A 13,158-nucleotide genomic window follows, 5' to 3' on the forward strand; every position below is an offset into this window, starting at 1 on the left:
AATCTAAAACATTTTCTGATCAGACACTGGAAACAAAAAACAATATTTGTATTCTACTAGCAAGCAAAGATGTGCATTGGATTACTTAAGTAGATTAAAGTTAAATTACTAGCATTGACAGTATGAACGTTCATTAATTAGCATGACATCTTCATATTATTTTATTTAAATGAACGATAAAATGGATGAATTACATTAATTTATCTGTCAGCAAAGTGAAAGTTTTTAAATATGTATTTATTAATTTTTTATATAACTAAGGGTACTTATTTTATTATGTCAGTGTATATTTCAGATTTGTATGTTTACTCCACGCATTTTTTTAGCTTCGGGAATCTTGACAAACCATTTAAATGTAGTATCCTATCTATAAGTAAATACGATAATATAACAATTAAACGCTGGATTCTGCTGACATTGACAACTTATTGTGTCAAAATAAATAGCGTGAAAACTCGTACAAATCCATCATTGTTCTACCAATTGTCCTTGACTACTGTAGTCCCATTAAGTTACATAACCTTATGACAATGTTTTGATCTCCTGGTTACCAAAGAGACGCATTTGAACCTAACTTCGTTCCCTTTCGTTTTGTTCGGCGTACTTTTTACTTTAGTTCAGTCGGTTGTATTTGCCCTCCGAGGTTGGTCAGTTTTCTATCGTCTCAATTGTTGGTAAGTATCTTTTATAACTTCGTCATATCATTAAATAATGTCATTTTTTATTTCATAACATCTGACAGTATTTTAATACTGCCTTAAATAAGAATTATTTTTATCAACACTTTAAATATATACGTATAGGTAATATAATTTTAGGTTTTAATTTAATAAAAAAAATATATTAACAACACGTAATATCGTGTGATACGAAAGTTACAGTTAAAATAATATGTTTTTATAAAATTAATTAATTCATATTTTTACCAATATGCACAATTATTAACCACTATTATACTTAATAACTTTATATTAAAATAAATCTAGATTTATTCGAAAGCCATATCAGTCTTCATACCACGTTCAATCATCATTAAAATAATATTTATCTGCATGTATTTTATGTTTTTTTTAACTCTTTACACTCACTAATTAAATTAATTTCAAAATATATTCAAAGTATATTCAATAATGTAAAAATTCGGAGACACCAACCCAAAAAAGCTATGTATGAGATGAAGATCTTTCTTTCAAACAAACTTTTTTCACATGAAGGAAGTAATTAGTAGTATTTTTAGTACGTTAGTATTAAAACGTTAGTTAAGTTCAGTTAGAAAATACGTTAGTATTAATAAAAATAGATATGTTTAGTAATTTATCTTTATATCAACAAAAATATTTGAAAGCACAATAAAAAAAATACTCTCATTACCTATTGATTTATTAATCTCTTTAGATTTTAGAAGTAATTCTAGATATCGTACCTATAATAGAAATAATATTGTATCAGAATTAATAATAGACCACACATTTACATATGTATCACCATTTTATATAGCATTTTAAATGATATTCCACCTATTTAAATAACATTATTTCCTAGATACAAGATATACTTTTCATATTTTACCTATTTTACTTTTAATAAATTTTATTAAGGTAACTACGATTTACATTTTATATGTCACAATTTTATAGAATAATAATTATAATAATATGTAGTTTAATGTAAACTTCAAGTTATTATTTTTAATAACTATAATTGTCGAAAAACTATAGTTTAATATCATTTTGTTAAGAACATTCATCAATAAATTAACTTTTAAAATTCGGTTTGTGTGTAATGTAATATAATATTATGTTCCATCATATCTAAAAAAAAAAATTATAACTATGCCACTGTAGCCAACTAAATTATAAAACACCGTACAGAGTAATTTTATTGCACAAGTAAAACCGCTACCAATGTATATATCTGCCTACTTTTAAAATATGTAATAGGTATCTAGTATTTTTATAATTTGTCAGATAATGTATTAAGCCGAAGTAAAGTGATATAGTATATCCACCAGCGGTGTCTACCGATAAAATACAAAGCATGTAATTTTCAAATTATTATTTACATGTTTAAGACGTGTTTTTAATAATTTATATTATATCCAGTAAGTACTCGTACATATTATTTAAACAAAATAAATATTTTTTGCATTCAAATATAAGCTCACAATTAATTCAATAAATCCGTTAACAATATGCCTTCGTTGAAAATCCGATTTTTATTACTACATTATAATAATATATTTTAATATAATATGGTCATTTTGATCATTAAAATTTAGTTATTATCATCTTGTCAAAATCATATACTTAAATATTTTTTAATAATTTATAGTTTTAATGTACCTATCTATTATTCTATTATTTATTTAATTTAACAAAAACATGACTTTTTTCTTAAAAATAAAAATGTATAATATAATGTAACTCCAAATCATTTTTAGTTACGTCGGATTGATTGTCGGTAAAGTAAAATGTTTCACTTATGAGAATTAAATGGCTTTAAAGTATATGTAAAATATATTCAATTAGCGAAATAAAAGTGATTTAAAAATACTTTCAAAGGAACATGGACCTATACTACTTTCATAAAACGAATGGTCGTAACTTGCATTTTTGTCAAACTAAAGTCAAGTTTTGAAAGTTTTTTTTTTTAATTATTTATATAAAAATCTGTACAATACGATTTCTTTCTAAACGAGTGAAACCGATCCTGGTCATTATAAAACTATGCAAATTGAGTACTATATATTTTCTTGTATTTTAAAATAGTAAATGGGTTTATGTGTTTCAATCACGTCTTTATTATTGTATTTGTAAAAACATAAGCATTTTATTCCTAAGCCTTTAGAACCATTTTTTGTCTTAATTATATGTTTCTTTAGCTAAACCATTTTTTATATTCAATGAATAAGTCACAAGATTTAATAATGTAGCAATTATTATTGGAACGCTTCGGAAACATACATACCCACTTAATATATTTTTGAAAAAATAAAGCACATTCGTTCGTGTCCACTTTGTACGAATTTATTTTCAAAAATATTTTTCTGTAGTTGTTATTTTGTTTTTGGGTAGCATGTTTTGCCGTCTACATTCTCATTATTTAATTTAAACGTTTTACTAGCAATAATTGTCATCCATAAGTGTATGCGTGATATAATTCAACTGAATTTGGCACTGTAAAGAGTGTAAAGCCTAAAGGTTTTAAAGGACAATTTACAACTTTTCAGGAGCGGATAATTAAATATTTATTAGTTTATATTTTTTAACTAACGTCCTACAAAAAATGTAACTTTGTTACAGAATAAATTTAACTTAAACTTTAATCCCTCAAAGTATCTCACTTTTTATTAAAATGCCCTTTGTTTAACAATCTTTGAAACCATAATAGTTTTCTGAACGGATGTATTTTCATTAAAATGTTTTTTTTTTCAGTTTCCAATTAAATCTTTCTAAAATGGTGGATTCCGAATACAAATTCACTTATTTCAACCTGCGAGGTATTGCAGAAGGCATTAGATTGATTTTTGCTTACGCCGACGTGGAATATGATGATAATCGCGTAGAAAAAGCTAGCTGGTCTTCGATAAAAGAGTGTAAGTCATATTGTTTGTCATTTAAAGATGCCACTTACTATCATAATTTCTAAATAACATAAAAGACTAATAATTTTAATATCAGTGTAAATTATTAATCTTTAAAGTGATGATATTTTTATTTTAAAGTAATTATCTTAAATTCGAAATACAGTTGAATAAATAATATAATCTTTCCGAATCGAATTATGTTTTTTCTATGATTAAAAATATGTAATTTAATAAATTATATTATATATTATATTGAATTGCAACAAACCTATTTTTAACTAGTAATCGGGGATGGTTTATCGGTATCTGGAATATGGCCCCACGCAGATAAGGGGCTCCAAATTGAAAAATATATTATTCGACAATAGATCAAAAAGTTTGAAAAATATGAAAATGCTATTTTTTAAATATTATGGAAATGTATTTTACAAAGTATGTAGATAATCTCAAAACCCAAGAAAAGTGTAAGACAACATAAAAAGACTTATCGACCTATTTACAAAGAAAACACAAATGGTTACAACAAATTCTCCTCGTGAGAATAATAATATGAATAATCATGTTAGTATTAATACTAGCTGCCCTGTACTACTCGCCACGGGACCACGTATGGCGTGGTGTGAGATTTTCTATTTGATAGTAAAAATAATATACATAGTGGAAATTTTAACTTCCAATGGATTTAAGTTTTGTATTATTCCATTTGAGTCGTTTTTGCGACCCGGGTTTCTCCTTTCGGCATCTTCTGGCACCATGTACTACACTCACCAAAAGGCAAATATGCACTGACAAAAAATACAATTAATATAACAAATCAATACTATAAAGTAGGTAAAATTCTGATCACCTACCTATTGAATCAAGGATCGCAATAAACAAATTATAAATAGTTGAAGTGTTTGTAAAAAATCCCACACTTTATCAATAATAATACACTTGATAAGCATATTATATAAATCGCCAAGACCTAATAATAATTTATTAGTAATTATAAACAATAAAAATACTACACTCAAGGGGTGTAAAATCGTCAATTCTGGAAACAGTGGTAACGTATTGGGAATTAACGGAGTTATGACTAGGGAATCCAATCCCGGGATCCCGAATCCCGGGATCCCGGGATCCCGAGCTATTTTCGATACCTATGAATCCCGGGATTGATAAACATAATCCCGGGATTTCGGGATTGATTTTTTTATCAATTTTTATGGAAAATATAACAGAAAAAATACTTTTAATACAAAATAACTACATTAGAAATAAACTGAGTTGAATGAAGTTTGATGTGTAGGTTGCCGATTCATTTTATTTTTTCACATAGATTATTAAAAATGAGAAAGATTGGTAAAAAAACAATGCTTCGCACTTTTAACAAAGTAATTCCACCATGATATCATACGTTTTACGGCAGTTTCATATTTGGCTGACTAATTAGATTTATGAAGCGGAAAGGCCATAAGTACGTCATGATTATTTGCTTTACTATTTTAAATCTCGCTGATCTATTCATTATGTCTTTACTATCAGAAATAGCAATCTCATATTAAATTCACATTATTATCTATATTACAATATTATTTACTCCATTAAACTTGTATATTTCCAAGATTTAACGTATACAATATTAACAATAAATGTCGTAAATAGTATAAATTATACTAGATTTATTTTTGACCGATTTTATCAATGTTATTTGTAAATATAAAAATTTTATATTAACAATGGAAAAAAAATCCTAATCCCGGGACCAGTCCCGGGATCCCGGGATTGTCAAATTGTAATCCCGAAATCCCGGGATCAGAATTTTGGCTCGGGATTGGATTCCCTAGTTATGACATAGTGCCTGAAGATGCTGAAAGCCGAAACCCGGGTCGCAAAAAACGACTCAAATGGAATAGTGCAAAACTTAAATCCATTAGAATTTAAATTCAAATTCCATCAAGTACCTTTGGTCGATAGTATTAATACTGGAAATTATATTGTTTAGTTTTAATAATTTATAAAAGTGGCATTGCGTATATTATTTATAAAACCGGTGAACTTCCGTTTTATTCTTGACGATGTTACGTTAAACTATTTGACACAATATAATAAATCAAACTAAATTGGCATAGCACATTTTTTTAATGACTTCGTTTACTTTCTATGAAATAATATACATTGTACGATTCTAGGTCAACCTTTCCACAAATTACCTGTGCTGGAAGTGGATGGAAAAACATTGACGCAGTCAGTGGCTATTGCCCGCTTTATTGGCAAGCGGTTTGGACTTTCCACCGAGGACCTGTTCAAAGAGGCGCTTCTCGAAGCCGTAGTCGATAGTCTGAGAGATTTACAAACGAGTAAGATTTTATTTTAAACATTTATTACAGAGAGACACTGACTATGGAAAGTGGTTCTTGGTAGCGTCGCATGGCAGTGGCGAAGGGTGGAGGTACGCTGTTTAGATCCGCCATAAATAATGCAAATTAAATGTTGTCAGTCATATGTATTTGTTTCCATTGAAATAAGACTACAATTTACAGATGGTGTTAGCTAGTTTTTAAAATTCAATTAAACCCTGCGAAATCCACGCCATCATAGATAATTATCAAAAATAACCGTATACCTATAAACTGTCTAAAATTATGCCATTAAATGATACATATTTTGGATATTTTATAGAAAGAATAATATTTTTTATCCATTTTAGTTGAGTTTATACAGGGCTCAATGAATTTAAAAAAATGAATCAACAATATCAGTATTATATATTCTTAATCCAACGAAAACAAATAAGTAAAAGTTTGCACTATTTTGTCAAATCGCCCATAACATTCCAAAACTATTATGGTTTTATTTAGACAAGGCTTAATTGATTTTTTAAAAACTAACACCATCTGAAAATTGTAGTATTAATTTAATAAAAACAAATACGAATGATTAACAACGTTTTATGTGCACTATTTATGTCGGATCTTAACAGTCTACCTCCACCCTTTGCGACTGTCACGTTGTACCCGTAATATGTTCAACTTAACCAATAACAAAAACTTTATTTTATAAAAACAACAGACATAAACCAACCATAACTAAAATAATTAAACACATATGATACGAGTATATTCGGATATTCTCATCTTCTTCTCCCTTATTAAATGTTAACTAATAGGTGTTATTACATTATTGCCTACAGCAGCTTAGTCTGTATAAATAAATTTAACAATTCAGTAAACCAAACTGATATATTTTTAGGCTTATATGACATGATAAGGATGAGTGAATATTTGAGTTGCCTAGAGTCATAACTCATATATTCCAAAAAATCGAGTTTTGAGATAATCGCAAAAAATCACCGTAGCACTGTTTTTTTTTTTTGTAATTAGAAGAAAGGTATTGAACTCCCTTGAATATTAATGAGTCAATTTACATTTTTTGGTACAGTTATGAGGAATAAAGTGGAAAACACGTTTTGAAAATACCCGATATACTGGATTATTTGTTAGCTTAGGTTAGGTTAGTTTAAGTTTGGTTAGGTTAGGTTTGGTTAACCTAACAAATAATCCAGTATATCGGGTATTTTCAAAATGTGTTTTCCGCTGTATTCCTCATAACCGAACTGTACCCATTTTTTTTAATAAATTATATAATACTCCTAAGGCTGTAGACACACAGCATACTATGAGAAATAGAACTCCCTGATTTGTTAGAGGCCTTGGTGACAGAACTCACATTATTCATTGAAACAATATATGTGAGTTATGACGCCAACAGTCAACTTCATCAACGATTTTACCATGGTTTTTTTCTTTATATAGATTAATGCCTTTAGTTCTTAGTATATTTAACTCAATAATGACAATTTATAAAATATGATTTATGACTCTAGGCGACTCATTTGAGAATAACATTATGTATATTAAATACACATAATTTGAACATTTTTTGAAAAAATACGACGCCCGATGGAACTTGAACCAATAACCACTGGATTCATGGCAATGTGCTTTAACATTTAAGCTAGGGGCGTCCTACTTAATCACGACGAAGTTAACTAGTGATTTTTACATTAAATACTCGTCAAATTGCGTAAATGTTGGCTATCGGGTTTTGTGCTTTAAACAGGTACGTTATAACTAAAATTTCAAGTGATCCAGGCGTCGGTTAGTAATTAGACCACTTAATTAATACATTAATATTAAAATGGCAGACAACGCTTAAATTGTACAATCGCGCCAGGACAAAATGTATTCCTCTTTTTAATTATTTCGATACAAATATTTTTTTGGACTAAGTAAGTTTCTGAGGTATTCTAAATTATTATATTTTCAGATGAGTCTCACAGCTTCTTTAAATTGACCTGATTATATTTAAAATCTAAAAACATTAATATTACATTACATTAACACCACTATTTTTCTATACGAGAAACTATGTCGTAAAGAGCTGCACTGTTTTCCTTGGTTTCTGAGCCAAAAATACGTCGTGAGGTTATTGAAAATTGGGTTCGTTCGTGACATTTAGGTTCGTTGCATGTTTGAGTAAACTTTAGATGTTAACTGATACTATTTTTCAAACGAAAAAGAAATCAGATGCTATCACAGCTTTTGTTTATCAAAGATCTTTACTTTCGGTTCATTTACTTAAAAAACCACATAAAAACAACTTTTATGCAAGGTGACAATTTTTTTTTGAAGATTTTTTCAGTATTTAAAAGACCTAAATACGAAAAAAAGAGTAATTATATAAAGCGAGTGGACATTATCCAGCAAAATTAAGCCGTGTTTATTGCATATAACGCACAGTATAACCTCAATTTTATTATTGTTAATTTAAATATAAAACGTTATACCATCATTTTGCTTCTCAGTATGGCTACCAAATTTAAACACAACATAGTTAATCATATTTCTACGAAATTAATTAAAAATAATTATCACTAACTTTATATTTAACACAAAAACAATAAATTTCAGCAACACGTACTCATATTTTTTAAATGAACTTAATCATTAAAATCAATATTTACCGTCGACGTTTTTAAAAAATATTTAATTCAGCCGTAGAAATTCTATCTTACTCTAACGCATATTGCGGAGATGTACCGCAAGCCGAATGCTTTCTCACTCGCACGTATGGTTCGTTTTTGTTCAAGCCTTGGTATTACATAATTTATTTTGAATTCAACTGGCTTGAGTAACTTATTCAATAAAATATGATGTTTTGAATATAATTAATATAGTGTACGTTTTCTTATAATTCAATCTTGGGTATTTGGAGTCTTGTATATGTTTTTTAAGGTACTTTCAACATCGTTTTAGGCTCATAATTATCACATGACAATTACTAGACGTTGTAATCAGGTGCTCATTTCAGTGGAAGTTTGGACATGGTTATTTGTTGTAAGGATTAACAGGTATAGGTACTTGGTTGCGTGGAATAGAGAGTATGTAACTCGTGAATCAAATTGCTATACTCAAACCGTGTGCGGCAAACATTAATGGGCATTATTCATTTGTTACACTATTATATACGTCCTAATGCAGGGGTTCACAAAGTGTGTCCCGCGAGAATTATGTTAAATCTGTATTATTTTTTTATTCTTCATACCAAATATTAAAAAATACATTTAAAATTAAATATCCTCTGGCAAGAATGAGGACTTTCGCTTGAGGTATATCCAAATATAGTTAAACATGCTCATCAAATGGTTTCTTTATTTGGAAGTACCTATATTTGTGAAAAAACGTTTTTTACCATGAGCATTGATAAATAAAACTTAAGAACACAATCAACAGACAACCACATTGTATCTGTTTTGCGCATTCACATCATAAAAATTGAGCCTAGATTGTAAGATTTAGTTTCAAATAAATTGCATAAATCACGTGGTGAAAAAATGTACTTAAATATTATTTAAGTACATTAAGGGGGACATGCTCGTTGTAAGTCAAAATTGAGTTTTTATTGTATTTTCAAACCATGATCCTGGACACTCCTTAAACGTTGTAGATAATCTATTTATATAATTTTGAAGCCTTATTATCCCTCATAATTATTTTAAACATTTGATGACTGCATAAAGTATTTTTGTTACATAAAATAGTATTCTTTTAAACCTCTCGCTCTAATGTTTTAGAATATAGTCATATTTCGGTACATAACTGTGCAGTAGTGTTAAGATTTTTTACATTTATTAATTTTTAAACGCATTTATTAAACCATTAGTATAATTTATGACGAGATAATTTTAGTAAAATATTCACGATAAAAAATTATATTGATAATCTCTGTGATCCCAAATTTGACAAGAATTAGGCATTTTATTATTCAAAAATCGGCAAGATTAACACATTTGAAGATAATTCTAAAGATACTCATTATAAGCTATGTCTTTGACCATTCAAGTGTGATAAACATCTTACGAATAATGATTGCTTTATAATAATTATTGACCTAAGAATAAGGTAGTGTTTTTTTGAAATACGCCATTTTTTTGGCATTCCCCAGTGGTTAAGCTACAACATACGGCCGTAGCCATAAATTGACAAACTATAATTAAAGTAGGGATTAAAATTATGTTAACGCGCGTGTTTGAACATGTACTTAACCGAATTTTTTTTATTTTTTTTTAAACGGTACATGTTCAAACACGCAGGGTTAATAAAATCATTCGAAATTAACCCACATATTTTTTTTTATTTCAACAGAATTCAGAGAGGAATTTACATTGAAAACTCCGGAAGCAAAAAAGGAGTGTGATGAAGCTATTGAATTTTACTTCTCTCGTCTGAATGATAACGCCAGTGATGGGTTCTTCTACGGGTCTGAGGTACTAAAATGAATTTAATTTACAATGCATTATATCAGTATCCTAACCCATTCGTTTCTCTTACGGTCCTTTCGCGTGATGCCCAACATGCACCTCTCCATGCCTCGCTGTGTGACTCTTAGCCTTTGGACATCTCTTGTGTTGAGGGTCCACGTCTCGCAGCCATACGTGAGCACGGGTAGCACACATTGGTTGAACACCCTACGCTTAATACATAATGGTAGGTCACTCTTGAAGATACTATTCAGACGTCCGAAAGCACTCCATCCCAGCTTTGTTCTTCGAGCAATTTCATCGTGCATGCTTCCGTCTATGGACACCTGCTGTCCGAGATAGACGTAGCTGCTGACTTGCTCGAGTTGGCTGCCAGAAATACAGATAATCGCAGGGTCCGAGCAGACAAGAGTACGCGATGTAATAGACGTTGCCAAACAGTTGAAATGGAGATGGGCGGGGCACATTGCTCGCTGAAAGGACGGCCGCTGGACAAATGCCGTCATCCAATGGTACCCAAGGGGTACGAAACGGCCACAGGGTCGCCCTAAAAGCCGCTGGATTGACAAACCGGTAAAGTTCGGCGGAAATACGTGGCAGCGAACGACACAGGACCGAGAGAGTTGGAGAAAGCTTGGGGAGGCCTTCATCCAGCAGTGGAATGACCCCGGCTGATGATGATGATGATATCAGTATAGACCAAATGTAATTTTTGCAAAACTGAGATATAGCTATTAATCATCTCGTGCCAAATTAGTCATGCTTTTTCATTACTCGCGAGCTGCACAGGATACAAGTCTTTCCAGAATCTAGACTATCTAACAATGCGTCGTGGGTTTGGATCAGTGGCGCATTTAGTGACGTAAATACCCGACGCAATTTAGAGGTCCCCTACGATAAAACAACAACCTATTTCTAATTTTCCAAATAACAAATGCAACAATTTTGGTGTGCTTTGGGTAGTATTTTACACTCAATTTATGAGAAATGCGCATTTTTTTTCATTTTCAATATAATTTGATTACAATCGAACTTGGTTATTACGATCACAGAAATAGCGAGATCTCGGATTTAGGTAATGAGGAAACTTTCGTTGACATTTTAGTTTATGATTTTCTCTATATATTTATTCGTTTTTATAACGAGCTACTTCTAGAATACCGAGCAAAACTGTTAATGTGTCGATCATTTAAAAACAACATTTTCGGCCCTAAGCAATAAAATCCGACCGAGCAGTTAACTAGACCGATGCCGCCGGGATCGGATTACGTTTATGACACTAGTTAAGTGTCTAAGCACCTAATTAGTGTTTTCGCCGACAACATTAAAAAGGTATCTAAAAAATCCAAGCTTTGTGAAGTCAGTAGGTACCTATCAGCGCCGGCGGCTCAGCACTTCATTACAATAAACAACTTCTTTTATAGTTTATGAATGCCATGCTTGTTTTGAGGATTTTTACGATGGTTTTCAGATTTTAAGCTTAAATAGAACGTGGCGCAAAAAATGTAATATAACGAAAGAACGAGTAATGCTTATAACGAGCAAATTCAGTCGGTCACATCTTCCTAGTAATAACCAAGTTCGATTGTATTTTGTGAATTGAACTATTTGGAGGACCCCTTTTAAATTTTCTGACTAATCGGTTTGATAATTTACATCAAATAAACTCCCCGCTGGGTCGAATTCAATGTTTGTGGTTGCTTCCTTCATACCACAGAGGTTATCATTGTTCAGGCGGTTTATTGTGATTTTAAAGATGATTTGTTTATTACGTCAATAGTATGGATTCTTTTTTTAACATCTCTAAATATACTAAATACCTGTTGATAAATTAATTTAAAATGCTCACATAGTTACCCTCCCAAAAGAATCATATAAAATATATTCTAAAACAATTTTCTTTTTTTTCCAGCCTACGTGGGTTGATATCTACTTCACTGGATTTACGGAAACCATTTCTATATTTAAACCCGATTTCCTTACACCATATCCAAACCTCGCAGGGATTGTGGAAAGAATTAAGTCCAAGGACAGTGTGCAAAAGTATCTCGAGAAACGACCCGTGACCGAAATGTAGAATGGATATACTTTGACGATTTTGACTGCACGGCAATAGATTTTTTTTTAATATTAAGTTAGTATTATTTGACTAGAATTGACTGAAATCGTACACTAATTTTCCTCTTCTTCTGATGCTTTCACCTGACGGAGTCAGTGATGGTTGAAACTCTGTAGAAAATTATAATTATGCTAGATTTATTTTATTGCGATGACCTTCTGAAAACCACCATTAATTTATCATCATTGCTTGCCATAGAAAAAATAAAAGCACATTTTTTTCTTTATACGATAGTAAATTCGATACTTCATAAAACACGCTATGACTATTTAATATATTAATAAATTAATTAGTTTTATTATTTATTGTATTATATAATTATATACTTAATATACATTTTTGTAGTTATATATTATATAATTTTTGAATACTATTCATGTTTATTTATGTCATATTGATATTATTTATTTAACACCGTTTTTGTAGTAGGTAACAAAAATACAAATATATTTTAATTTGAGATGCGCATTATAAAAAAAAATAGTTTTATTAATTTATGATTCCCATCCAATTCCAACATTTTCAGTCTTAAAACTCCGACGATAAAAAAAATTTAGAAACTTATAAAAATATTTGTTTAATAGATCAATCACCACCATCGGTTACTATTATTCATTTTCTATATTATTATTTTGAAAAAAAATGTTA

The 13,158-nt window shown here is 29.9% G+C and overlaps 1 protein-coding gene across 1 annotated transcript; it reads left to right on the top strand.

Annotated features, from left to right (window-relative positions):
• Positions 1–549: 549 nt before the first annotated feature.
• Positions 550–12,496, top strand: LOC147073446 (glutathione S-transferase S1-like). Its single transcript, XM_085945556.1, has 5 exons — positions 550–674; positions 3,435–3,595; positions 5,761–5,928; positions 10,276–10,397; positions 12,304–12,496. The coding sequence occupies exons 2-5, from the start codon at positions 3,457–3,459 to the stop codon at positions 12,466–12,468; spliced, it is 594 nt and encodes a 197-aa protein (XP_085801682.1). The 5' UTR covers positions 550–674; positions 3,435–3,456; the 3' UTR covers positions 12,469–12,496.
• The last annotated feature ends 662 nt before the right edge of the window (positions 12,497–13,158 follow it).

This window comes from Rhyacophila brunnea, unplaced genomic scaffold (assembly GCF_057557595.1).
Source record: "Rhyacophila brunnea isolate RB1 unplaced genomic scaffold, BYU_Rbru_1.0 scaffold_18, whole genome shotgun sequence".
Classification (NCBI taxonomy): domain Eukaryota; kingdom Metazoa; phylum Arthropoda; class Insecta; order Trichoptera; family Rhyacophilidae; genus Rhyacophila; species Rhyacophila brunnea.